General features: G+C 38.7%; 2 protein-coding genes, 1 long non-coding RNA gene and 1 pseudogene across 3 annotated transcripts; 3 read left to right on the top strand and 1 right to left on the bottom strand.

The window, feature by feature from the left end:
* Positions 1 to 10,397: 10,397 nt before the first annotated feature.
* On the top strand, positions 10,398 to 13,745 carry LOC116733387 (microfibril-associated glycoprotein 4-like; annotated as a pseudogene).
* LOC116733391 (uncharacterized) lies at positions 11,326 to 11,901 on the top strand. The gene is made up of 3 exons (XR_004342012.1): positions 11,326 to 11,462; positions 11,540 to 11,728; positions 11,810 to 11,901. It is a non-coding gene; the product is annotated as an uncharacterized LOC116733391 (long non-coding RNA).
* Positions 13,746 to 15,441: 1,696 nt separating the features above from the next.
* Positions 15,442 to 18,518, bottom strand: LOC116733389 (galactose-specific lectin nattectin-like). The gene is made up of 9 exons (XM_032584224.1): positions 18,365 to 18,518; positions 18,164 to 18,214; positions 17,580 to 17,621; positions 17,449 to 17,499; positions 17,331 to 17,372; positions 16,322 to 16,431; positions 16,105 to 16,239; positions 15,915 to 16,023; positions 15,442 to 15,744 (listed from the first exon to the last, which is right to left on the bottom strand). Exons 1-9 carry the CDS (start codon positions 18,423 to 18,425, stop codon positions 15,677 to 15,679), a joined length of 669 nt encoding a protein of 222 aa, XP_032440115.1. The 5' UTR covers positions 18,426 to 18,518; the 3' UTR covers positions 15,442 to 15,676.
* LOC116732297 (ladderlectin-like) lies at positions 18,424 to 24,301 on the top strand. Its single transcript, XM_032582367.1, has 4 exons — positions 18,424 to 18,451; positions 23,760 to 23,863; positions 23,971 to 24,105; positions 24,185 to 24,301. The coding sequence occupies exons 1-4, from the start codon at positions 18,424 to 18,426 to the stop codon at positions 24,299 to 24,301; spliced, it is 384 nt and encodes a 127-aa protein (XP_032438258.1).
* Positions 24,302 to 27,386: the final 3,085 nt, after the last annotated feature.

The raw sequence follows: 27,386 nt of genomic DNA, 5'->3' as shown, positions 1-27,386 counted from the left end.
TTATACTCATCTTAAACAAGTGGCAGAAACTTTTGGATAAAGAAAACAAATATAGTAATTCTTTATAAGTTAATCTATTTAAATTGAGTCTATGCAACAACTAAAATAAAATAAAAAGTGAATTATTTGAAAGTGGTGAGGATTTCGGGTGGTAAAAGTTTAACATTTTAACAAACCCAGACACTACGCCATTTCTGCTGAAGCAGACGGAAAATGAGACCATGAATCTTTAATCTATGTAGTAAATATATTGCTGCTGTTGTAGGCAGAAAAAAAAGAAATAATATTTTAGATGAGTTTAAGAATATTTTGTACCATGGAAAAGTCTTGACCAAATAGATTATTCGCATTTAACTTTTAATGTCAAGATTTACTATTTAGTTTATGTACAACTAAATGCATTTTAAAAAACACATTTAAAAACAAAATTGTTCAAGTTATTTTAGGATTGCAATACTTAAATCACACAATGTAATTTTACTTATCTTTTATATGTTGCAGTAATTGAGGAAATTGGTTTGTATAAATTTAAGTAAATACAGTCTATTTTTCTGCTTAGCTAGCAATTTTCCAGTTAGTTCCCCAGTCTGAACTTGTGAACAGTGTCTTGATTCAGTCAAATCTTCTATCCTGTATCTCCTGAACTCTGATATTCTACTACATCCACTCTGTGAATGTTTTGCTTGCTGGTCTTCATCATGCTTTGAATGCAGTATCTGGTTTCTCTTACTTTAACCCGCCCAACTTGCACCTCATGTTAGCCTTTTTGATACCCGCCCTGTGAGGCGGTGCTTCACAATACCCCTCCTGGTTGTTTCAGAAGATGAGAAGACATGGTGCCTGAGTTTTAGACACCAGTAGCCAGCTCATGCAGCTTTTACTACATGGCAGTCCTAAAAGTACATACCTTTAAAATATGAATAAATACATAATATTCCATAATTCTTTGATCCAGCAGTGATAGAAGTTTAGTAATAATGCAAATCTTTCATCACATTTGCCCCACATTCCCTCCTAATTCAGGGATTGTGGTTTCTTAATTTCAGTGTTTATGCTACTGGACGAGAAACAGAGTTAAAATCTTCTTTTGTTCCTCACAGCACCTGTGCAGATCGATCACTGTGCGGTTTGAAGAGTTGGGTAGGAACTGTGTTTGCAGCCCCGGCCCTCATAATGAAGAACGGCTCTAGGAGCCGGTTCCCGTGGCTCAATTCAAAGAACCGACTCTAACAGCCCAAACATTCGGGACCGACCCATCAGCTAGATTCAGCAACCTATCTGTTTTTATTACGGATACGATAGTTTATAAAAACAGACATAGTATAAAACATATTTACTGAGATTACATTATAGAGTTCCAATTATAGCAGTATATTTTATGTTTCAGGCCAGTGTTGCTTCATAGACTGTCAGCTCCATCAGTATCAACCTCCAGGTAAAACAGCCGGTGTTGTTACACAGGTGAGAGATCTCCTGCTGCATGTTTCATTGGTAATCGTTCTGCACTGATTGCTGGAGAACTCAGACTTCAATCATAGTAGCAGGCAGAAATGAGGAACCTTTACTGGGGTCAACAAAATGGAAGACACGGCGTGTCTTATCTCTCAAATATCAAATATCTCTACAAAAGGAAGAAAGGAGACCAACAGATTATTCAACCAGCTTTAGCTCTGTAGAGCAAATAATAATAATACAAAAGACTTTGAGGCATTTTTTTTAATCACATCACAAAAGAGAAAACTTTTGTCTAGATTAGTTCTGGAGAGCCGGTACCTCAGGCCAAACAGATCCAAAGAGAGACAGCAGACAGAAGCAGCACAAAACCAAGAGTAAAAAAAAAGACAAAAAGAAACAGATAATATTTCTGTGGGGACTTAATGGACCAAGAACTGATTGATGGATGTAAGCTCCCGCTGATCTCCATCATCGCTGAGTGTTTGTGCTGCCGAGCCTCTTGAGGGGTTTAAAGAAAGGCCAACAGGAAAACATCTAAACGTGAAAATGAATGTACAGAATCACAGAGGAGGACAAAAAAGTCCCAATACAAACAGATAGCCAGCAGCGACGCTACATATTAAAACAAAGATTTAAAGGAGAGTATCATTTTTCTTTGCAACTTTCAGGTTTGTAAAAGTGTGAGTGTGTGAAAACTTTTGAAAGGTTTTATGTTTCATTGGACACAATGAAACAAATCTGGAAATCTAAATTCACACATTTTATGTAAATATTGCCAAAAAAAACGTCTCTCCATAAACTGCTTGGATAACAACATAGACAGTGTAACCAACGGTAACACATTCCAAAGATGAAGGAAAACTCTGTGATGTCACAACTAGAGTCATGCTTGTGATGTCATCAGCACTCTATCTATGTAACAAACTTCTACCTTCTTGTCATTGCTTGCTGCACTACTGAGGAGTTCAGACGCACGCAAAGCGCTTTTACAGTGAGATTGTTAGCAGACTGATTTGAACAAGTACTATTTTGTCAAAACATGGCACATCAAAGCCAAAATTGTTCCATCAGTGAGATAGCCAAAGGACGTCAGTATGGGTGGGTAGGGAACAGACCTCCTCCCTTTGATTTCCACATAGAGATACAACGACTTGCCTCTCTTTTAAAAATGGAGAAAGCAAAATTATTTGACCAGAACCAAAAGCTGGACGACACCCAAACAAAACTGGAAGAAACAAAAGCTGAGGTAGAGACACAGAGAGCTCTTAAGGAGATTTTCATCGGCAGGAGCATCGAGTTGAAGAAACAACTACAGGAAATTGAAAAGTGCAACAATCCAGAGACTCTCAGCCCAGCAATTATCGATTCCGAGGTGGACAGCGAAACAAAACAGCAGCTGCAAGAGGACCCAGACCTAGTGAAGGTAGATCCTATTGCCACAGAGCGAGCGTTCATGTCAAGGATTGAGGAATTAAAAGATAAAAACAGAGCACTCCAACAAGAGCTGGATGACATGAAGGCTAAATATGAGGAGCTTCAGTCCAAATCTGAAGCAGACATTAGTGAGAGGAAACGTCAGGCTGACATGCAGATGGTCAATGAAGACAAGATCAGACAGGACCAAAATTTAATAGAGAAAATGTCAAAGGAGATCAGCAGCTTCAAGGAAACCGAGAAATACCTGTTGAGAGAACTAGAGCAGATTAATGGTTCATACCAAGAACTAAACTCGAGGTATGAAGCAGATGTGACTCATATGACAGAAGCTAATTTGGAAAAAACCAAGCATGATATTATTGAGCTCATCAAGGCACTCAGAGCAGAGAAGGACAACCTCAATCAGAAAACTGCAGAAGATATCTCTTTCCTCCAATGGCAATCAACTAAGGTAATAAAACATCTGCAATCTGTTCTGGAGTTCGCAACAGTTAATTACCAAGAACTAAAAGCCAGATATGATGGAAATGTTCTGACTCTAATGCAGCAGTTAGAAACATTTAAGCAGCATGTACATAAAGAGTTTAAAACTTATTCAGAGCAAATGATGAGTGGCATGAAGATTATCACGGAGCTTAAAGCTGAGAAAGACAGTCTCCTAAAACAACTGACTGCTTTGCAACAACTTCCCTCCGGCTGTGAGCTTAACTCACAGCAGCAAAACATGAAAACTGATCATCAACACAAACACAAATTAGGACCTGAGAGACAAAAAGAACCAAACGAGAAAGACAAGGTTTCTGACACTGCGTCCATGGATCAGGACCGTCTGACAGAGGAAACCCTGTCAGAAAACATTGATGTTCCTGATGCCTCTCCCAACCAGGTAAACGACTTTACGGAAAACATGCCGAGTAACATAGAATCCATGGACGTGACGGACCGCTCTGTGGAAAATCTGTCACAGGAACCAGTGGGGGCAGTCGCCAAGGAAAAATCAGTGTGGAAGAGGATACGACACTGTTTGGGGCTCAGAAAACCACAAATGTTCAAGAAGAAAAGCAAGAAAGCCTCTGAGTCAAGCGATTAGGAAAAAATGTAATTTCTGAACCGTTTGAAACCCCAAAATATATTTCTTATTTTAGATCCCCCCCAAAAAAATGACCGTGGGTTTTTCTCCGGGTGCTCCGGTTTCCCACAGATTTCCAAAACCATATAAATTAGGGTTATTGACCAAAGTAAATTGTCCTCAAAAAAGGTAGTATTAATTTCTGGAAAATTTAATTTGCAAACGGTTCCGATTGGAGAAACATTTGTGGTGAGAAAAGCAAGAAAACCTCTAAAACAAGCAACTAGTTAAAGAGTCCAGGTCAGTCCTGAACCATTTTCAAAACCCCACATTACATTTTATATTTTAGACTAAAAAACAAAAAAGGACAACACGGTGATGCAGTGGTTAGTGCTGCATCTTCACAGAAAAGTGTTTTTCATTCTCAACCAGGCGCCTCTTTCTGTGGGAGTTTGTCTGTTCTCCCCGTGTTAGTGTGGGGTTTTCTCCGGGTGCTCCGGTTCCCCCCAGGATTTCAAAAATGATGTAAATTCGGGTGATTGACTAATGTACATTGTCCTCAAAAAGGTAGTAATTTCTAGAAAATTGAATTTGCAAATGGTTCAGATTAGAGAAACATAGTGAGAGTTGCTCTCCACAGGTTGCCCTCCACAGGTTGCTCTCCACAGGTTGCTCTCCACAGGTTGCTCTCCACAGGTTGCTCTCCACAGGTTGCTCTCCACAGGTTGCCCTCCACAGGTTGCTCTCCATAGGTTGCTCTCCACAAGTTGCCCTTTCCCACCAGTTTCTAGATGCAGTCAAGGTTTTTTTAATGGGATCCGTTTTAGTGGCCTTAGCATCTCGTCTCTGCTTTTTGCAGATGTGATGAGGTCCTATTGGCTTCAACAGCTGTGGGCAAATAATCTTTGTCGTAGGCCTAACAAGGCGAATGCCTGAACTGGAAAAGGAGGGGCCCTTGCTGTTGCTGTTGAGCCATGTTGCATTGCTTGATAGCTAGTTGTTGCCAGGAATAAACCCAGTCCTGTTTTTTTTCTTTGCAAAAGTTGTTCTCACTGTTGCTTTTGATATATTTTAAAGAAATGTTTATTGTCACAATAGAAGGAGCAAAGAGTCGGGGAGGAGACAACAGACCAGAGGCCAGCAGCAGGACCATGATGTAGGATCTTCTCTTACCTGAGAATAATTTGCTTAAGACGAGCAAATTATTACAGACACACAATTACTTATCTTAGAGATACGTAATAATTTGCACATTAATAATAATTATCTTAATTAATAAGATAATTATTACTTATCTTAGAGATAAGTAATAATTTGCTTATCTTAGAGATAATCCACTTATCTCTAAGATAAGCAAATTATAACTTATCTTAAATATCAGTGATAATTTGCTTATGCCCTAATTTCCACACGACTCACACAAACACAACCCTAATGCGCTTCATGTAAGTGGAGCACAAAATCAACACAATGTTTATGAGCCACACAAATGTGGACACGTTGTGTGTCTGACCCACACAAACACAAACAGGCACATTGCGACACAGGCACACACATATATTCCTACATAGCTTATTTCTTACAAATGAAGTAAATCATAAAAATAGTAAAATAAACCCCAGCTAGTAGATATGAACGCTCCTCTTGCCGGTGCTCAGATTCTGTGTCTGTGACACCCAGAGGAGGTGAAATGATCCCATATGCCCCATTTATATTTTATTTGTAAATATTTCTGACAAAATGTAACTGTTGTTGCACCAATTATTACAGTAGTTTAATTTTTAGCTTCACCGCACAGTCACATTTAGATATAGAAAAATCCATATTGGAATATTGGAATATTCCAATGTTAGCTATTGGAACAGTTAGCATGCCATGACGGCAACACTGTCTTTAGAAGACTGCTTGATACTGGATATTACAACATTTAATTTCTATTTACATTGAACTGAATTGGTGATTTGCTGATGCATATTGGAGCATTAAATATTTGACCAATTCTGACATGTAGCAAGTGGTTACTGGACACTTTTGTTGTTCACACGTTGATTGATATGATTCCTTTGGAGCTGAACACAGTTCCCCGCCTGCTGCTGTTTACTCAGGATGATTTGCGTTCTTGGATCCTTTCTCAGGGATCATAAATGTTTATGCAGGAAATTACAACACCATCTCTGTCCTGAATTTCAAATATAGAGGCAGAGGCGAAGGATGAGACAAAGTCAGTTTTGCTTCGTTCTTTTCATATTTTTTTCAGTCACTTAAGGAACCGCAAAACTAATTTTGTGGTAAAATTCTGCAGAATTCATGTGGTTTGTTTCTAAGTCAGATCAGGATAAAAAATTCAAGCTTATGATTTTTTACTAAGTGTCCAGATGAAAAGCTAACTGGGACTTAATGGCCAACATGGTGGAATACTTCAATAGAGGCTAAAAAGACGTTAGATAAACCAGTGGCGGCTGGTGCTAAAAAAACTGAGGGGGGCGCACACAAACAAACAAATGAAAAACAAACAAAACAAATCTTAAAAAATAGCACTATTTGAACATGAATTTTGCCCTCCTTTCCTTCTGCCCTGCAAATTTCTCAATTACATTCTTGTTAAAGTCAGTCATCTCTGTGACTAGTCTTTTCTCCATTGACAACATGGCCAATGCATTCAGCCTGTCCTGAGTCATTGAGTTTCTCAGAAAAGTCTTGATTCTTTTCAGAGTTGAAAAGCACCTTTCAGCTTCTGCTGTGGTCATGGGTGTGGTGATGAGGATCTTCAAGAGCGTGACAGTTTCTGAAAAGACTTCTTCTAGATTGTTTTCCATAAACAGCTGGAGTAGGCCCACAGCACCACAACAGGCTTTGAACTCTTCCTTGCTGTAGATGAGAGTAAGCTCTGTCTTCAGCTTACCTCGATTGAGCACCGGATAGGCTTTTAAGGTGTTGCTCAGTGCATCTTCAGGAAATGCTGTGTTGTATTGTTCAAATCTGTCCCCTGCAGGAGTGTGGCACTAACAAGGTGGTTTGTGAAAGAAAAGCGCTCCCTGGTGTGTCCCAGTATGATATCACAGACCTTAAGAGAGAAGGACAAACATGAAGATTATGATTTTATAATCACATTTTTCATTCTAAATATGAAATGTTATTTTGTCCTTTCTATTAAGTCATAGAAAGAAGGAACACATTTTATTTATAAACTTACTGATTTTAATAACATTTGCTGCCATTTTTTAAGGCTGTGTTATGAAATGTGTTACAGCATTTTTGTGGGACAAGATTATACAAAATTCAGTAACCAAATGTTTTATTCCCCATTACCCATAAACTTCAGTACAACTTAAATAATAAAATATCTTGCTGACAAACATTACATCAACATACCTACACAGCATAGACACAACTAAAGGTATTTCTAACTACAACGCACATCTTCCTAATATATTAAATAACACTACTATAAACCAGTGTAACAGTGATTTTCCACAACAACTCGCCTCTGCAGCAATCCTTTCATGGTCTTCTACACTGAGTGTCCGACGCTTCTTCACTGGCTGACTACTACCTACACTGCTTTGTCCAACCATGGAGTGGAGAGAATTTCTGCCAAAGAGAAATACTTACAATATTATAATAATGAAGAAGAAGAAGAAAAATCAGCTATTTAAACAATTACCTGATCTTTTGAATGTCCTGCTGGAACTGTTGGATGCTCTCCTGGATACAGACTGAATCTATGACCTTCTTCTGGAGTTTGGCATAGAGAAGGTCCACATGAGGCATGATATGGTAGAAAAGTTGCAGAAAGAACTTAAAATCCTGATCCTCCAGTAGCATGGCAAATGCTCCAGCCTCTCTGACGGTAATGGGGTCAAAGTCACCAGAGTCTTGTATGCTTTCGAAACAGCGGATGAGGTCCTCTCTGTGCTCAAACACAGTATTGATGGCACGGCTGTGAAAGTTCCATCTGACATTGCTGGATGCTGGTAGTCTGTGGGCCACAACTTTATCAAGAACGCTTGTGCGCTTGGATGATCTGGAAAAAAAGCTGGAAAATCCACTAAGGTTAGAAAAAAAAATTCTAACTTTGGTTATGTGAGAAGTAGCCTGTTGCATTATTAGATTGAGCTGATGAGCATAGCAGTGGATGTAGTGGGCATTTGGGTACACATCTTGTATCTTCTTCTGAACACCTGCAGTGGCACCTCGCATCACGCTGGCTCCATCATATGCCTGACAGATTAGCTTAGCCTTTTGATCCTCAGGAAGAATAGTTCCAAGGCGTTCTTTTAGGGCTGTAGCAATGGAATCAGCTGTAGCCGACTGCAGAGGGATAAACTCAAAAAACCTTTCCTGCACAGTGTTTTTGGCATCGATATAGCGTAGTACAAGCACAAGCTGGCACTGCGTAGCAACATCCACAGTCTCGTCTGCCTGGATTGAAAGAAAATCACTGCTCTGTGCTTCTTTGATTATATGCTCCTTCAGAACAGAAAACATACAGTCCAGTAGCTCATTCTGCACAGTTTTCGAAGTTCCCTTAAACACAGTAGCATTCTCAAGGTGCTCTTTTAGTACTCCATCAAGAGAAGCAACAAAATCAACCAACCCACGAAAGATCCCGGGATTTTCAGAGCTCTTACTTTCGTCATGACCACGCAAGGCCAGCTCAAAGGCTCCACAAAACTTAACACAGTCTATTATTCTAGAAAGGATGTGCCGATTTTTTGTCACCTCTTCATTGTGCCTTCTAACAGCAATCCTGTAGCCTTCATCTAGCTGTTGAGCAATGCTAAGTTTCCCCCAAAAACTTAGCTTCATTGCATTGTCTAGGTGGCTGCGGCTGTTTTCGTGCCGTTTGCATTTTTCTGAAAGATGTTTTAAGTCTCTTACCCCAGTTGTTGTCCACATTGCCTCCGTGCCAGAACTTTGAAATAGCAAACACGGAAAGCAGTAAAATGCATTGCTTACATCACATCCAGCTAGCCAACTCCGCTTGTCATAAGAAAAGCTGGAAAAAGCCCGCGTGTAGGATCGTCCACGATCACTTGCCTGCTGCTGAATTTGTAAATTGGGACGATCCGGTCCAAGCTCCTTTATCCTGTTTTTTTCTTCAAGTGAACGCTTTGTAAAAGCATTTTTTTGTAAAGACAAAACAGAATTTTCTCTCATTTTGAAACTACTCCACTTTGCAAACGTAAACGTGAATCGACCTAACGAACTGCAGCTGCGCTAATGAATCGAATCGGGGATTGTCCAATCACACAATGTTTTAAAAAAAATTAGCCAGTACTGACGCTCTACCAGTAATGACACAACAGAATGGGTGTGTCCGGGACGCAGAGCGCTGCGCCCTGTGGAAAACCTTAAATAACCAATTAAAAGTCAGCCTCAGATCACCTGCTTGCCAAAAGTTGATGCGCCTACATACACTCTCATTAGGACGGCGCCCTGCACATCGGATAGGAAGTGTGCACAATGTGAGCAATTAAATAGAATTATGTATTTACTATTTTAATAAATTCTAACATGTCTATTGGACACACAGTATGAATAAATACATTTCTAAGTATTTTGCAGTTCAGAAATCATTTATTTTCTAAACAATTTAAAGGGGGCGGCGCCCAAGCGCCCCCTACTGGCCAGCCGCCACTGCTCTACACTTTCACCCTCACCACCATTCACCCCATCACTACACACCGCCGTGCACCCCTCCACACACTCATCCCACTGTCCACCACTGACACCTCAACAATACCGTCTGCTGGTTCTGCTGCAGCGGGTTCCTCCGCAGCAGCCGCGGGTTCCCCCGCTGCACTAGCCTCACCAGGTGAGGCCCCCTCCTGCTCAGCAGCAGCGGGCTGCTGCTTCGCCGAACCCGGCGGGGCCGGCCCGGCCTTGTCTGGACACATTTTTATAATGTGTCCCTCTTGTCCACAACCAAAACACTTCATGTTGGAAGAAGTGGCAAACAACATGTAATCAAAATCATCTATTTTAACATGAAACCTAAAATTTAGTTCTTCGTCCCGACGGTTTAATATCATAAACAGTTGTCTTCTGTGCGATACAACGTGTTTCAGTAAAGGTGACTTACAGCCAGATAAAACCTTCCTTATCGGCGACACCACTTTACCGTGTCGTGACAACTCTTTTATCAGAAACTCATCGCTAATTAAAGGAGGGACGTTTCGTCTAAACATTTTCATTGAGCATCTTCAGTATTGTAAATGTTACCCATTTGTTTAAAGACTTCCTGCATATCATTGGCTCTGGAAAAACAATTTCTTAACAGAATCAATCAGATGAGTTGAATTGGAGGGTTTTGTGTATCGCATAAAACTGTTGTTAAGGTAGAATTCAGAATTATTCTGACGGTCTGAGGCTGCAAATCCGGAAGCACAACATACAAGAACAGGGATCAGGTTTAATCTGACTAGATGAATGTTAATCAGTTTCTTTGATGGGTGATGTTCAGAAGGTGCCATGTTCTGTCTTCTAGCTGTCATCACTTCTCTTCCTCTTGGCTCCACTGCTGATCAGCTGTGCAGTGATCAAACTGCCAGCTGACTGTAATGACGTCTACAATGAGGACAAGACACGACCCAGTGGAGTGTACACCATCTATCCAAGTGGAACTACATCTGCTATTCAGGTGAACTTCAAGATTGATTTGTTCATAAAAATGAAGATCCAGATTAGAGTTCTGTGCAGGACCAAGACTGGAGGTTTACCTGCTAACAGGTAAACCTGTTATGGTTTACCAATGGTGGGGATGTCTTTACTTAATCTTCATACACATTATTTAAACTGACTATTTGAAACTTAACTTTCCTGAGGTTCACTATGTTGTTTCAGGTCAAGTTCAAGATAATTTCCCCTATAAATATAGCTCCCCTTTTTAAGACGGAATATTAATAAAGTATCAATTCACATATTATTGAGACAGTGATACTAGCAAGTTTTTTTTTCCACAGAAAGTTTGACATTGAATTGCATATTCCTGACACTAGTCTATGTTTGATTACTCAAGTGTAGGTTTTCAGAGTGTTGAGGGGTTCTTGTGCCACTTCTTAAATGTTAAAAACTGGATCAACTCATTAATCTGTGTGTTTGTGTGAAGGCTTACTGCGACATGGTCTCAGAGGGAGGACGCTGGACGGTGAGTCTACTCTACATAAACTTACTCTGATTACAGTACAACTTGTTTTTTCTGAGGCTTCTTGGAGGTTTTCTCAATTCAACAGCAAGTCCTGAGTTGAAAGTTGAGCCTTGATTTTCTGAGAATCATATACCGGCTGTGAGTGTCAGGATCGGTGTTTTGTTTTGTTTTGTTTTTTGTGGAAGCCTGCTGCTTCCCACTTCCTCCACCAGATGCTGCCTAGGAGCAGAGCCCCTGGAGAGGCGTGGGGTCGAACCCGGGGACACACCTGTGGCGCATTGTCTGACTGAGGCTGGGAGTATTTAAGAAGCGGCGAGCGACACTTCCTTGCCTGAGTGTTTGTTTACCTCGGTAACAAATCGTTCCTGAGTAGGCCCTCTGAGCATTTCCCAAGATAATCGCCTCCTGTGTTTTTTCCCTGTTGTCAGGTTTACCTGGATTCCTCCGGAGTTTTCCGAGAGGAGAGTTCTGTGGGTCGTTTGTCCCGGACTCCGACCAGCCGTCAGTTCGCTCCTCCGCTCAGTCTGACTTACCTGTCCGCCCTCCAACGGTTCGCTGCCTCTCCACGCCGCCCCTGGGTCCGTTGTTGCTCCAAAGGAAACATCCATCCGCTCCTAGTAAGCCTTTCCCTGCGTCCACATACACATTCATCCACCTTCCTGGATTCGTTTATTCTAACAGCTTCTCCTCGTTGACAGTGGCTGAACTGGTTGCCCCTTCCAGACTCCTGCTCCGTGTTTTCTCCCCAACCCTATTCCCTCTTGTCAATAAACTCCATTATTGTTTTGCACACGCGTCTCCTGATTGTGTTCGTACATGTGGGTTCGAAAACTGGAACCAAACATGACAGTGAGAGATGGAGAGAGTGGAAAACCTCCCTGTACTTGAATAAAAATGAAGAGATGTTCTGCCATGTTGAGTAAATATTGAGTGTATGAATCAATTCTGAGTTGGTAAAACTCACTTTCTTTGCAGCCTGAATGTGTAAGTGAGAAACTTGTTCACTTCTTGAACAGATTCCTTTGTTTTTCCAGCTTTTCCAGAGGAGGATGGATGGCTCTGTAAACTTCTACAGAAACTGGGCCGAGTACAAGAGAGGCTTTGGAAACGCTGCTGGAGAGTACTGGCTGGGTGAGACATGATCCTCAACAGTTAGTCAATGTATGGTTTGCTTATTTATTTAGGACAATAATAACATAGTTATAGCCACATTTTCTTCACTATTGTGTTGCAAAGTGATGGTGTATTTACACCAGGTGCAGGACAGAGAAGGTGAAATTTCCTGCCTTTAATTATCCGTTGAACTTTTTAACTCACTTCCTGCAAACCCAAATTAACCAGGTGTGTAAAAGTCTCAGTAAAAATACAATGTTAATGGTTTTCATGTCTGTGCAGGTCTTGATAACATCCATGAGTTGACAAGGGATCAAAACTATGAACTGATGGTCGACATGGAGGACTTTGAAGGAAACAAAAAGTTTGCCCTTTACTTTTCATTTCAAGTCGATGCTGAGTGTGACGGTTACCTCCTGCATGTGAGTGGTTTCAACAACAAAGGGGGCGCTGGTGAGTCATGAGAAAACTTTACCAGGCAAGATGGATGGATGGATGGATGGATGGATGCTTCTCCATCCTTTTTGTAAACTTAATAATTCGACTTGTGCTGGGTCTGAAAGTAGAGCAAGGCACTGAGCATGGATCCCTGAGGGACTCCTGTGTTAGTGCAGGTATATAACAATAATAATAATAATAATAATTTATTGTATTTAGACCAGTCAGAATTAATAAAAAAAAGACCATGATTGGATTAGATGTGTTGTGTCAGTGATATCTAAACCTAAAGTTTTTTTCTAATGGTTCTGAATCAGACAGATTGATGTTGGCAGTTCATAGCAAAAACTTGAGCAAAGGAAATTTAATTGATCTCACTGATAATAGTCCAATAAGAGATTAGCATAACTTCTTACAATTTATTTCACTATACAACTTTAACATAAACAACTTTTTACAAAGCCAGTATTTTATATATATATATTGAAATTACAATTTTATTTTTGGCGGATCACAGGTTGTTTTTTTTGTTTGGTTGTTTTTTTCACAATTTAAGCATTTAACTTAATGTCTTTTTTTATTCATATAGGTTTTCTGTCCTGTCATGATTTCTGCAGGAGACAGCCTTGCCTATCACAACGAACAGAAATTTACCACCTTTGACAAAGACCAGGACCAGTGGAGCGACAACTGTGCCAAAAAGTTTTTGGGTGCTTTCTGGTACAATGCTTGTCACTATGCAAACCCTAACGGGGTTTATCGCCGAGGTGCTGATGGCACTCTCTATGCTATTGGAGTGGAATGGTATTTCTTTAAGGGAAATGATTACTCCCTGAAGAGCTTCAGCATGAAAATTCGTCCTGCCAAGTAAATCTGCAGGTCAAACATCCAGCAAAAAATAATGAGTTGCTTTTTCTTGTAATCAATGTTATTTTTTGATTTAAGTCATGAATCAAAAGTTGACATGATTACTTCTAGCTTTAAAATAATCCAGTTGATTGTGCTTTAAAATCTTTGGTGAGGGTTTGTTATCTATAATCAATTTCTCTCCTGCTCTCTGATAATAAATAAGAAGCAAACGGCTGTGTGTTTGTGTCTGGGTTTTTATACTGGAAAGAAAAAACGTAAACCAGTTTTAAAAGATGTTGTCTTGAACAGAAACATTTTTAGCAACTGACTTATCTGGTTAAATGGAAATAATTTAAAACTAGACCTTCCATGGTTATCAATCATGTTTGCATTAATTATATTACCTGAAAGTTTATTTCTATCTGGTTATCTGTTTTCGTCACTCCCTGATTTTAGGTAAGACAAAGAGCCAGAAAGAAATTGATGTTTTCTCAGAAAAGTATCATGAGGCTAAAACAAAACGGTAGAAAATCATCAGTTTGTCTTTATGTGTTAATTTTTCTATATCCAGTTTGCAAACTTTAAAATTGTTCAGCTGCAAGGAAAACTTAGAAACTCTTGTCATTGTTTGCACTGAAAACATTTCAATTGACATTGAAATTGTCTGGACTGTAATCAGCTGAATCAGGCATATTAAAGCAGGGAAACATCTACAGCATTCAGGGCAGTTTGCCTTGAGAACCAGGGTAAAGAAACACTGGCTTAGACGATGCAGGTTGAAGACAGTTTGATGTCTTCCACCAATCAGACCACAGAACATTCAATTCCCAAGTTTACAGTCTTGCAGGTTGAATATGCTGGACCAGTAAAACATCGTCTCTGTTTCTTCCAGCCTCAAAACAAGGAAGCTGGCACGTGCATTTCAGAGAAAAATATTTCCTCCTCTTAATAAAACTCTTCTTATCTTTAGAACAAACACAATTTAAATCTTTCTTTTACCAAAGTCCACACCTGGCTTTTATGACATATTCTGTTGAAACTTTTCATATGACAGAGGTGACCTTATCACTTATACTTAAAAAGTTAATCAATGAAAATTAAACTGTATTTGTCTCTTAGTTCCCCTATGACTGAATTCAAACCTTCACTGACTGATTTATTGATTTCCTGTCTGTCCCACATTGACACATAAACTGTTTAATACTGATAAAAAGTCCTTCCATCCTATTTTCTCATCTCAGGAACGGAACATTCTATATAATATTTAAGCACCTTAAAGCAGGAACTAAAAGCCTTTTTTATTTAGCCTTAAATGTTTTTGGCACATATTTCATGCATTTACTAAAAATGTATAACTTTAAATAATTGGTTAGTTATTAACAACTCATAAAACAGACAATTTAAATGAAAAAAAAAGAGTTTTTGCATCTACCATTTGTCGTGATACAAACGACAAATGGTAGATCGTATGGTAGACATGACATGAAAAATGTTTATTTTACTTTTTTCTAGTATTTGTGAAGAACATAAATATTCCAATGTTTAATATTCACTCCTAAAGGAGCATTTACATGCAATCTAAATTAAATATTTTACATCTCCTGATACTTTTGTTTTCCACTCAATCACAATCAACAGCCTGCAACTATGAAGCATAAATCATGTGTTGATGTAGACTGAGAATATATATGATTCATCTCAAATGATAAGATCAAACTTGAGTTTTTTTTCTGGATCATTTTGTTTTTGTTCAGATGAAACATGAGGAGGAGCTTCTAAAGTTGAAAGTACAATCGTCATCCAGAAGCCTTAACACCTCATATCTGATGTTGGGCGAAAGGAAAAGGTTGACTTAAGTAAATAAATTACATTTCCTTTTTTGATAATAGATTTTATGTGGAAGTTATGCAGGAATAATAAATGACACAGGTTTACACATTAAATATTTTTATTTATTGTAACGTTTGATCAAACAATCTGACAAATGGATTTAAACATGTTTCTTTTTTGCCTCTCATATCTGTGTTTTAGAATACAGATTTTCATTTTTTTTTTTTAAATGCAATGCTTTTATGCTTTGTTATTATCTTGACACTTCTTAAGAAAAACACCAACACCTCTGTGTTTTTGACACACAAAATACATCATTTCTAGACAAATAGTCATCAGATGTTTTTGACACAGATAAATGGCCTTCGAAAGTTACACTGCGCATCGTCCCAGCATCTGTGCCCTGCAGGAAAACAAACAAAAACACGTTGAATTGTAGAAACATCTGAAGTCTAAAATATGGACACAACTAGTAAGTTTTCTGTAAGAGCCTGGTCATCTCTACAATTAATTATGCAACTGTTAACATTTACAATTAGCATCTCCACACTTAGATGAGATCATTTCACTTACGACTGTAGTTTATCTGCAAACAGTCCTGATTAGCTAAGTTGTTGGGTTCGTAACGACACCAATTACTGTAGTTAAAAGGGCTTCCGTCCACCCAGCGCCAGTGGCGCTCCTGCAAGGTAAAGCCGTCTGAGTAAAACATTTAAAAGTATTTTATGAAGCCCTGACACACAAGGTGCACATGTGAGTTTACCCATATTATGTCATTGCCTCCAATCCAGACTGCAGTATGCCCCCGGCCTGCAGACATTATCATCCTCACAAGCTGATTATTCACCTCGTAGTCATGGATTGATGCAAGGTGTGCTTGTATGGACCTGCAGTTCTCCTGCAGCGGAGACAAGGAAAACTGTTACACCAATACAGGAAGGAGATGGTCTGAAATAAAAGTAAAGTTAATCAAAGGTCACCTGAGCTCTATGCCAAGTAGCACCAAAAGGAAAGACGTGGTAGCAGCGACCTTTGACCCGGGTCCAGCCAGGAGAACAGGACCCTGAACGTCGGACTGTTGCATTCAGAGCTGAAAACAAACACAGACAAAGTCTCAGATAAATTATTTATGAAATTCAACTGGTAGTTTTAATTATGTGCTGCTGGGACAAAAATGTTGAGGAAAAAAAGCAACTCAGCAGTCTCTGAAAAAAAGAGGGAACTGAACCTTAACTGTGTTAAAAAAAAGTTTTCATATATTCTCATGATCTGTGTTTTTCTGTGTATTTATTTCGAGTTTTCTGTGTCTCTGAGTCTCCGTGTTGTCCTGTCTCCCCTTGATTATTCCCAGGTGTGTCTCGTTCCCTGATTACCTCCTGTGTATTTAATGTCACCTGTGTCTCAGCGTCTTTGTCGGGTTCTTGTCGTTAGTCATCTCACTTGGCGTCCTTTTCCCCGTCGTCTGTGTGCCCAGTCTCTCATCTTATCCTTTGTGTAACCGGTTGCTACCGGCGTCAAGCCCAGGCTTCTGCTCGGCCGTGTCGCCCGGTGTTTTGGCTTTGCTGACTGTGTTATTTTGGACATTCTTCATTAAATACATTTATTCTTCACATCCTGGGTCTCCCACCTGCTGCCTCACCACCTCTTACCACGACAAATCATGACATGTATAAGTTTGCTCCCCAGTGTGGCTGAGTAAACGTCTCAGTCTGTTTCAGGTTTGAAGGACAGAGTCGCCACTCTGCAATTTTCAGATGTTTACAACTCCAACAACATTACGATTAGGGCTAATGAAGCTTAAGAATAGACTAGTGATTGTTTTATCATCATTTATTTTTGATGGTTTTAGTTATATGCTTTAAGTTATTCACTTGTTAAAGAGCCTGTCTTCAGAAAGGAAGCTGAACTTTCTGAGTATATTTACTGCTGGGTGTTTTGGTTGAAACTAAAACAAAACCTAGCTCACATTATCAGGAAAGGCAAACTCACCCTTCAGGTAAGCTTCTTCATCCACAGGTTCAAAGGTTGGTTCTGCGAAAAACACAAGGATAGAGGAGGATGAAAATCCCTATATTTTTTGAATGAAACAGTAGAAAAAAGCACCAACCTTCTGCACCTGTCCAGTTTCCAGGTTCCTCTTCATGAAGAGCCAAATGGTCTGGCAAAGTTTAAATGTTAAATTCATTTTGTTGTGTATATACAGAATTTAACGCTTATAATTGGCAAACATAAACTTACCTTCTGGAAAAACGTCCTCAGTGTCAGGATCTTCTCTGGTTCCTGGATATAATTAACATTTTTAACATTAATATTATGTTGAAGAAAAAATATGAAAAAACTAAAAATCAAGGTATTTTATATTATTTTTTTATGTACTTTACAAAACATGTCTGATTTGCTATTCTGTCTTCTAAAACCTTCAGTTTTTCCATGTGTGTAAAATTGTATTTGTTTTGTTGGCATTATGTTCACAATAACAACTCTTGGTGTAGGAGAGCAAACAGCACCCATCAGAGCCAAAACAATATTCATAAATGTTGTACAACCCGAGCATAGAGCACTAAGTTCAAAACGCAGGAAAAGTTGAATTTGCAGAAGACCTAAGCAACTGGAATTGAACTGAAATATGTTTAAACAGAGAAAACTCGCTTATAAAAGCACTTCATCAAACTACTCTGGATGAAAACATCAGCAGCAAGAGCAGGCCGGTAAATAACTGGATTTATTCAGAACGACAGATGTTTAGAAAAACATCTGGAAGCTGTTTCAGAAAACATTAAAAATGAAAAATCTGATGAAATACATCAGATTTACAGCCTCACCTTCTGGAAGAGCTTCATCGCTCTCAGCCCCATCCATGGCATCTGGAAGCGCTGCATCAAACATAGCAATGAATGATAGTTTGAAATATATAGAAGCATATCAGATGTAAAAATCTCATACTTTAACATTAGATTAAAGGTGGGAGTAATATTTGCATTAATAAAGCAGAAGTAATAATATGCACACAAACACAAACTCACCAGCAGGTTGACTCAAAGCCAACAAGGCACAAAGAAGCAGCAGCAGACTGAGAGCCTTCATGGCTTTGATGATGCAGGTTGAAGACAGTAAAGAGATAATAAGGAGATAATAGAAGCTAATTTCGACCAATCACACCACAGGATATCCTCAAGGTTACAGCCAGCCTGCAGGTTGAATGTGCTGCACCAGTAACACATCGGCTCTTATATGCTGTTTCTTCAGCCTCAAAACAAGGAAGCTGGCACATTTCTGAAAAAATATTTCCCCTCTTAATTTCTTATCTTTTGAACAAACATTGATTACATCTATCAAAGTCCAAATGTGGTTTTTATAACTTTTACAACACTTTATTTTTCAGAGGTGATCTTATAATTTTTACTTAGTCAATGAACATTTACATGGAATCAAAATGTAATAATATTAAATAATACATGTACACTGTTTAGGTCTCCATTAACTGGACCCATGCCTTCACTGATTGTCTAATTAATGTCATACCCAGTTTGACACAAAGGGACTGAAAATATTTAATCCTGATAAAAAGGGTCATTATCAAACTTCCTCATCACATGAACTGAACGTTATTATAATATGTAACTTAATTCTTTAAACTTGCAACATTTTTTCTCTTTCTAAATTGGTATCAAATGTTTGTTGTCACATATTTCATACATGTACAAATGATTCATATCTTCAAATAACTGTTGATTCCCTTATAACTCATAAGCTGGACAGTTTAAGTGAAAAACAGTTATTGCATCTATTAGATGTCTCTTGCATCTACTAGTCATGTTTAGCACATTTTTCAAGTCAATAAAGTTCTTATTATTTTTAAAGAACATAAATATTCCAATGTTTAATATTAAATCCTAAAGTAGCATTTACATGCAACCTTAATGAAATATTTTCCATCTTCTGATTCTTTTGTTTTCAGCTTCGTCACGCAAGACAACAGCATGCAACTATGTTGATGGATATAATCATACAGTCATAAAAGGCCAAAATAACAGAATATTGAACAAAAACAGAACATAATTTTTTTTTCATATTTTAAACAGGTGTGAGAATCTCTGATTCCTCTGAAATGATAATCAGTGCATCAAATACAAACTTTAGATCTTCTTAGTTTTCATTGCATCCGGAAAGTTTACAACTTAAGTGCTGTATGTCTGAATATTTAAGATAAAACATGAGGAGGAGTTTATAGATTGAAAGTACAGCCATTATCCAAAACTTCATGTCTGACCTTGGGGAAAAGAAAAAGCCGTGCATAGGGAAATAAATTACATTTCCTTGATTGATAACAGACTTTATCTGGAAGTTATGGCAAAACAAGAACACTGGTTTACACATTAAACATTTATGTTTATTGAAACTTTTGATCAAACAAACTGACAAATGAGTTTTGTTATTTTGTCTTTTTGCCTTGACTATCTGTATTTTAGAATATTTTTCTTTTATGAAATGGATTCTTGCTTTGCTTTGTTTTTCCTTTCATGGAAAATAAATTGCTGTAATTACCTTATGAATAAACGGGGAAGTATAAACCATCCTGCCTTGCCTCAACAAATCATCAACCTGTCGTCATCTCGTTCATTTAGAAATATAATAAGTACAAAGATTTTCCTTCACTGCGACCGTAGAATAACCCTGTTCATGTTAACATTTACTGAAATTCTTTGGCAGTTCTAGCTCATCAACAGATGAGCTAGAACTGTTTGACACAAAGGAGCCTTACTGCATGCTAGTGAGACAGTTTCTCCATTTATTTAAAGTCTTTAGGTCAAGGGACACATCTAAACCTTGCAGGACTCGGGCCCTGGAGGAATGCAGTTTGAGACCACTGCCTTAGAGGAACCAAAGTCAACCTTCTGTTTTCTCAGGGCTCACAGGAAACAGCGGACAGCTGAGAGGCAGCAGACTGGAGACAATGTGGCCCCACAACATGCCTGCTATAAGATGAGATTTTTTTTATTCTACAGCTACACACGGCTGCAGCCATATGTTCAGATGTAACAGAAGTAAATATGTCAGACTGCTTCACACACACTTCCTAGTAATAACATAAGAAAGTTGAAAAATGACATTTTGTTGCTGTCGCTACTTCCTGGTTTGTTTTGACCTATTTGTAACTTGGGCTTGTTTGAAATAAAATCCTAATTTCTTCAGATGAATCTGAGTCCTGGGACTTTTCACTGAAACATCTCACAAAGGATTTAAAACATCACAACTCAGGACAGAAAAACAGAGAAAGAATTAATCAGGACAGGAAGTACATGATATATCCTTTTTCCAAATAACTTTATCAGTGAAAAAAATGACTTATGCTGAAGTCATACAGTACAAATAACATCTTTGCTTGGATTTCACTGGAACATTATCCTGTTACTAGTGTATTATTGACAGGTCTGTCCACATTTCCTGCTCTGTCAGTGACAGTATATAAGAGCAGCTGATTCCAGGACCTGCAGACAGAAGAGCTGAAGCTTGTCTGACGCTGAAGTGAAGGAAAAAAAGGTAATTTTGATGCTGCTTTGGTAAAAAGCTTTCATCTAACTTTACTCAGGCACTCCTGACTGAGGGAGCCTTCTCTGCCCCCCAGGATCAAATGCCTCCAGACAACTTACACATAATTCTTTGGTTCAAAAATGCGGCTGGGCCTGATAAGAATTATGAAGACAGGCTCAACAAGGTCACTTCAACTAAAATCACAGTGACCTATCTGTATACAGATACAAAACACACAGCCGTTGCAGCTGTCGCTCTTCCTGATGATTTAAAATCTTTAGACAGAACGTGGACCTCCCCGCATGTATCTCTGTTTAAACAAAGAAATGAGCAGTGGAATCAATTAGGTAATCTTGTTGAGGAAGGAGAAGCAGCTACCGATTGGGTAACTACTTCCTCAAACATAGAAACTAGTGCTTTTACTGGTTTAACTAGAAAAGCATTGTTCTGGACAACAGGGGTGCAAAAGGGACAGCATTTGTACTCCAAACAAAACTGACAAATGTTACTTACAGAAGAAGAGGAAGTTCTTTTAAAAGACGTTCCTGATAAATTATGGTCAAAGGGCCCACAGACGTGGGTCTTGTGAAGGAAGCTTTGCCAGTGCAAATTAGACCCAAAACAGAGTTTAGACCAAAAGTTAAGCAATATCCTTTAAAAACAGATGCACAGGAGGGTATAAAACCAGTAATTAAAGATCTTATTGAGGCAGGAGTCATAGTGCAGTGTGAAAATTCTCCGTGTAACACTCCTATTTTTCCTGTTAAAAAACAACCACCTTCTGTTGGATGGCGCATGGTTCAAGATTTACAAGCAGTAAATAATGCCGTCATTCAAAGAGCACCGTGTGTACCTGATCCACATACATTGTTAAACTCTCTTCGATCAGATGCAAAAGTATTTACGGTCGTAGACATCAGTAATGCCTTTTTCTCAATACCAGTAGATAAGGAGAGTCAATTTTGGTTTGCATTTACATTTGAAGGGAACAGGTACACATACACCAGGCTGCCCCAGGGCTACTGTGAGAGCCCTACAATTTATTCTCAAGTGGTGAGTGCAAGCATGTCAACATTCCAACCTCCAGGAGGGAGCCAAGTCTTGTTATATGTAGATGATGTTTTATTAGCATCTCCAAACATGGAAATCTGTAAACAAGACACTTTAGCGCTTCTAAAACATTTAGCTGAGGAAGGTCATAAGGTCAATAAAAATAAACTCCAACTGTGTAAAGAACAAGTAAAATATTTGGGTCATAATTTAAGTGCAGGAGGGCGGACCATAATGGAGGATAGAAAAATAACGATTCTCCAGGCAACAAAACCGCAAACAAAAAAACAGATGATGTCTTTTCTGGGGTTAACTAACTATTGTCGAAACTGGGTGCCTAATTATGCAGTAATAGTGGTTCCTTTACGCAAACTAATGTATAAAATAGATCCTAAAAGACATGTAACAATTAAGTCCTACAAAAAAGAAAAAGATTTTTGGATTAATAATGGAGTACTAAATAGAAGATCAAATCTATAAGTGACCTGCAAATAGGCCTATCTTGTCAAAAAACCTTGTATAATGGGCTGCAATATTGAGCCATGGCGTTTTCGCATGTCTCAACTGGGGGGATGGTAAGACAGATACATTAACATTACTCTATTTATGGATTTATTTTTTTAAGAACTTTTAATGTATTACAAAAGGTCATTTCATTTCAAAAAATGCCTACAGAAAGAAGAGAGGGCTGCAAATGAAATAAGGAAATAAAGTGAATAAATAAATAGAAACAGGCTCTAACTGTAAGAGGCATTGCTCAGATAACAACAAACTGCAGTATGCAACCGATTCTAGATAGTTTCACAATCAGTCTTTTTAAACTGACCAAAACTTTAGGATAGATAAAATATTATTAAATCTACAGGAATTATGGATGATCAAGACAGAATAAAATAGAAGTAACTCACTTGTTGACTAGAAATTGATTGAATATAGAAAAAGTTTGCTACACTGTACAAATTTGTTGTTGAAGGATAATATTAAGTTAGAAATAACTTATGGGTTAATCAAAGAGGATCTGGTGGAACTTTTGTTGAGAATAATGTAGATCAGGGGACTTGCAGCCCCCCTCCATGGGCCCAATGAGTCCAATTAATTATTTTTAGGGGATAAAGTCTAACTCTGATCTTTGCTAAACTAATCTCTTCTTCCTGAAGCCAAAACTGGAAACTGGACAGATCCAGCAGGTCAGCAACGTTTTCACCTCATTTTAGACATATTTGTTATTCTCTGTTATATGAAGTGGAAAATAATGTCAGGCTTCTTTTATGTATATATTTTAGATGTAGAAAATGAACCAGAAGAGGAGGAGGCTGCTCTACAGGGTGAGTTAAAGTTGACAAAAGAATTTGGGATCATCTCTGGTAGAAGAAGTAGAAGAAAATTATAACCTAAGAGATAACTTTCATACTTTTGGAGTAAAACATCCACACATTATCCATATGACTTTGTACCTTCCTAGTAGATTTTGGGTCTGGTGAATTATTTCTTTAATGTTGTTGCATGCTATGGAGGATAATTTTGTTAAACGATGCAATTATGAACTATTTTCAGTTTACTGAGTCCCACAGCATCATAGATCCTCCACCATGCTTACATTTTCCTTGTTTTAGGTCATATATATCATGTCTGGAGTGTTGTAGGTTTGAGCCGAGTTGAGTTTAATAAACTCCATGTTGGAATGTTGTTACTCTGTCATTATGAAGTGTAATAAAATCTAACTTTCACTGAAGGTTTTAAACTGGCCAACAGATGCAGCCTTCACTGAACATTATGTCTGGGAATATGATGACCTATGTGAAGAGTTGGCCTGAATCTGCATCTGTTTGTCTGCAGCAACAAATGATCTGCTGAGGAGTTCTTGTCCTGCTGGTTGGAGCCACTTCAACCATCGCTGCTTCATCTACATCTCAAGAACCATGACTTGGGCGAGAGCCCAGGTGATCTAAGTCGATCTGTTTCCTTCAACATTTTCTTACAGGTTTTTTCATTACCCGAGTCCATCTACTGCTTTGACCCATGAACTCTCTGTTTGTCTCGGCTGCAGAGAAACTGTGTGTCTTTGCAGGCAAACCTTGCATCCATCCACAACTTTTGGGAGTACCATTACATTCAGAGGTTGATAACAACTGCAACTCACAGATCACCAGAAACATGGATTGGAGGCTCTGATGCTCAGGAGGTAATTTCACCCAGAATAAAAGGACTGTCAGTTGATCTGTGAAATTTATATTAACATTTATAATTTGCTTAAATTTCAGGAGGGCGTTTGGCTGTGGAGCGATGGGAGTCCCTTCCACTACTCAAACTGGTGCCATGGAGAGCCAAATAATGACAGGAACCAGCACTGCCTTCACATGAACTTTGGAGGTGATTAAGATGAATTTCCACATGAGGTTTATAATGCCAGGCTTCTGGTAGATTGTAAAAAATCACCCATTTATGTGTAGTTAAAACATTAGACTGGATCAGCTGTGCAGACAGCTTCACAGCTTTGCTTTGAGTGATGTTTCAGTGATTGTTGTTGTTTCTTGCAGCATCAAAGTGCTGGGATGACGTTTGGTGCAACCGATATCGTCCGTCAGTCTGTGCCAAAAACATCTGAGGTCTCACACTGACAGGAATCCAACAAACACGACTGAATGTCTTGTTATGTGTGTCTGTTTTTACATTTTAGCAATCATACTTGATTCAAAATTTTAAAAGTTTTAAAAGTTTTTCTCTTTATGACAAGTAAATAATCAAGATAAAAGTAACTTTGTATCTGAAACAGACTTGTTGTGTATTTGTATTTGTGTCATTATAATTCATGTTTCTGGTGTATATATTAGAAATTAAACTTGTGAATTGATTAAACTAGTTTGTGAACCAAAGCCTAAACTTCTCTGTGTTTGTTCTTCATGTAGAGATCAACTTTTTCTCTTCTTACTTAGATTCTATAAATCTTAATCCAAAAATTATTTATAATGTGGAACTGTCATGTTCCGTGTTTTTCTGTGTGTTTATTTTGAGTTTCCTGTGTCGCTGAGTCTCCGTGTTGTCCTGTCTTCCCCTCGATTACTCCCAGGTGTTTCTCGTTCCTTGATTACCCCCTGTGTATTTAACTCCACCTGTCTGTCTGTTCTTTGTCGGGTCCTTGTCGTTCCGTTCCTGTGTGCCCAGTCTATTTTTCGTCCCTCGTTTAGCGGTTACTACCGGCGTCGAGCCCTGGCTTCAGCTCGGCCATGCTGCCCGGCTTTGGGACTGTTTTGGACTGTGTTGTTTCTGGATTTACTTTATTAAAACACCATTCTCATCATATCCTGAGTCTGCTGCGTTTGCCTCACCACCTCACACCGCCAATTCATGACAGGAACTTGATCACCAGATGCTTCACAGGTTAACAATCGATCAGGTGAAGGTCAGTTGAAGGACATCAGAGAGCTGAGATACCAACTGAAGGAGTAAAACTAGAAAAAACCTAAAAGGCAAAGCTCAGAAATAACCTAATGACCAACTAAACTTAAAATCCTAAGGATGATGGCAGATCATAATTGTTTTTAGGCCATGCAGACCCGATAAAAGCAGAATTATGTTAGTATTTGTGGAATAATGTTTTTCATAAGTAATTCTTCAACTTAATATTGAAAATGAGGAAATATTTTTTACATGAATCTAAGTTTTTAACCATGGACAGCTCCATCATAAAGCAGTCTGTATTTCTTATCAGAAGACTCAACAGTGACACCAAGTGGTTGTGATGGTCAAATGTTTCTGCGTCATTTCAAAGCTGCCAGTGAAAGCTGAATGGATCAGCCTGACCTGCTGTGATTAACTGTGTTGTGCATCATTTCATAATTAGTAGATTTATAGTATGAAATAAAAATAAAAAAGGCTTTGAAGCCTCTTTAGCAGAACTCTCATAAAAAACATTTTGTTTATTGGCTGCTGGCCCAGTGAATCCCAGAGCAGAAAATGTGTAGAAATGTTGACATGGAGGAAAAATTAAATGTCTGAATATAAATAATGTTGGAAATATTTAGATTCTACATTCTAGACTGAAATACACAATGTAAAAAAAACAAAACAGATTCAAACAACCAGCACTTGAATAGATAAATAAATACTAGATTAAATAAATAAACAGTAAGGAAGTAGGAAGAAGCTTTGTCTTCTTCCTACTTCCTTTAGAAATTAATTTGTAAGTTTTGTTTTTGTTTTGGATTATTTATTTTTCTATCATCTTATTGATTTCTCTGATATTTGTTTTCATCTTAGAAAGAATTAATTTAATTTCCAAAGTGGACAGATATTTGAACAAGGTTTAACAGAGAAACTGTGCTGAGTCTTTATGAAGTGCTTAATATTTTTAATATTAATATGTTTCAGAGTTAATTACGTAATTAATGTTCAGGAAGCTAAAGTTATATACATTTGGGATGTTCCCATCTGATACAGTTATTTGCAGTTACACAGTCAAGTGTTTACTGATGAGTTGTATTACAGTTAAATGAAGATCATGTTTGTTTAAAAATGTCAACAGTTTTCTTATAACCTGTCATGTTTGATTTAAGGATTGTGGTATTCAAATATTACGCAGCCCTCAGCAAAGTTCCTGCATCAGGTGTTTGCTTTAAACAAACAGAGAAAAAGTCATGAGTGAAGAAGGTGACCTAAACTTGACCTTCCTTATGTTGTTTATTTTTAATGACATTTTTTGAGGGGGGACCGGTTCTGACTGTTGTTAGTGCTCTTAAGCCAAACAGCAGGTCAGATTACAAACCCTATTTGGAGTCATTGGGGTGTGGGGGGTACTGGAGAGAGCCCCACCCTGGGGACTCCCTGGTTCTGCTGGGGGACGTCAACACTCACATGGGCAATGACAGAGAGACCTGGTTGGAGGAATGTCCCCCAGATTTGAACCTGAGTGATGATGGACTTCTGTGCTCATCATGGATTATCCATAGTGAAAACCATGTTCAGGAATAATGTGTCCACATGTTCTCTTGGCACCAGGACACCAGAGGTTGTTGCTGTCATCTGATCTGTGGCCACATGTCTTGGACACTTGAGTGAAGAGAGGTGCAGAGCTGCCCACTGACCACTATCTGGTGGTGTGCTGGCTCTGATGGAGGAGGAGGATAATTGTCAGACCTGACAGGCCGAAACATAAATGTCTGGAACATCTTGCAGAGTCTCTCAGGAGACGGGGCTTTAACTCCCACCTCCATGTCCCCCTATACAAAAAGGGGGACCACAGAATGTGCTACAATTACAGAGAGGTCACACTCTTCAGTCTCACAGGGGTCCTGGAGAGGAAGGTCCATTGGAAGTTGAACCTCGGATTCAGGAAGAGCAGTTTGCTTTTCATCCTGGTCGTGTAGCTTTGGTTCAGCTCTACACCCTCAGCAGGGTCCTGGAGGATGAGTGGGAGTTCGCCCAACCAATCTACATCTGCTTTATGGAGTTGGAGAAAGTGTTTGA

This window comes from Xiphophorus hellerii, chromosome 14, assembly GCF_003331165.1.
Source record: "Xiphophorus hellerii strain 12219 chromosome 14, Xiphophorus_hellerii-4.1, whole genome shotgun sequence".
Lineage (NCBI taxonomy): Eukaryota > Metazoa > Chordata > Actinopteri > Cyprinodontiformes > Poeciliidae > Xiphophorus > Xiphophorus hellerii.
The sequence above is the reverse complement of the archived record's forward strand: the minus strand, read 5'-3'. Positions and strand labels throughout refer to the sequence as shown.

What these genes read in the sequence shown, in the direction of transcription:
- LOC116732297 (XM_032582367.1), top strand. Translation starts at nt 18,424, where the DNA reads ATGGCTTTGATGATGCAGGTTGAAGACA. An exon ending in GATGATGCAGGTTGAAGACA is followed by an intron (nt 18,452 to 23,759) that starts GTAAAGAGATAA and finishes GTTTGTCTGCAG; the next exon opens with CAACAAATGATCTGCTGAGG. An exon ending in GAGGCTCTGATGCTCAGGAG is followed by an intron (nt 24,106 to 24,184) that starts GTAATTTCACCC and finishes CTTAAATTTCAG; the next exon opens with GAGGGCGTTTGGCTGTGGAG.
- LOC116733389 (XM_032584224.1), bottom strand. Translation starts at nt 18,425, where the DNA reads ATGAAGGCTCTCAGTCTGCTGCTGCTTCTTTGTGCCTTGTTGGCTTTG. An exon ending in CGATGAAGCTCTTCCAGAAG is followed by an intron (nt 17,622 to 18,163) that starts GTGAGGCTGTAA and finishes AATTATATCCAG; the next exon opens with GAACCAGAGAAGATCCTGAC. An exon ending in CTACTTGGCATAGAGCTCAG is followed by an intron (nt 16,240 to 16,321) that starts GTGACCTTTGAT and finishes TCTCCGCTGCAG; the next exon opens with GAGAACTGCAGGTCCATACA.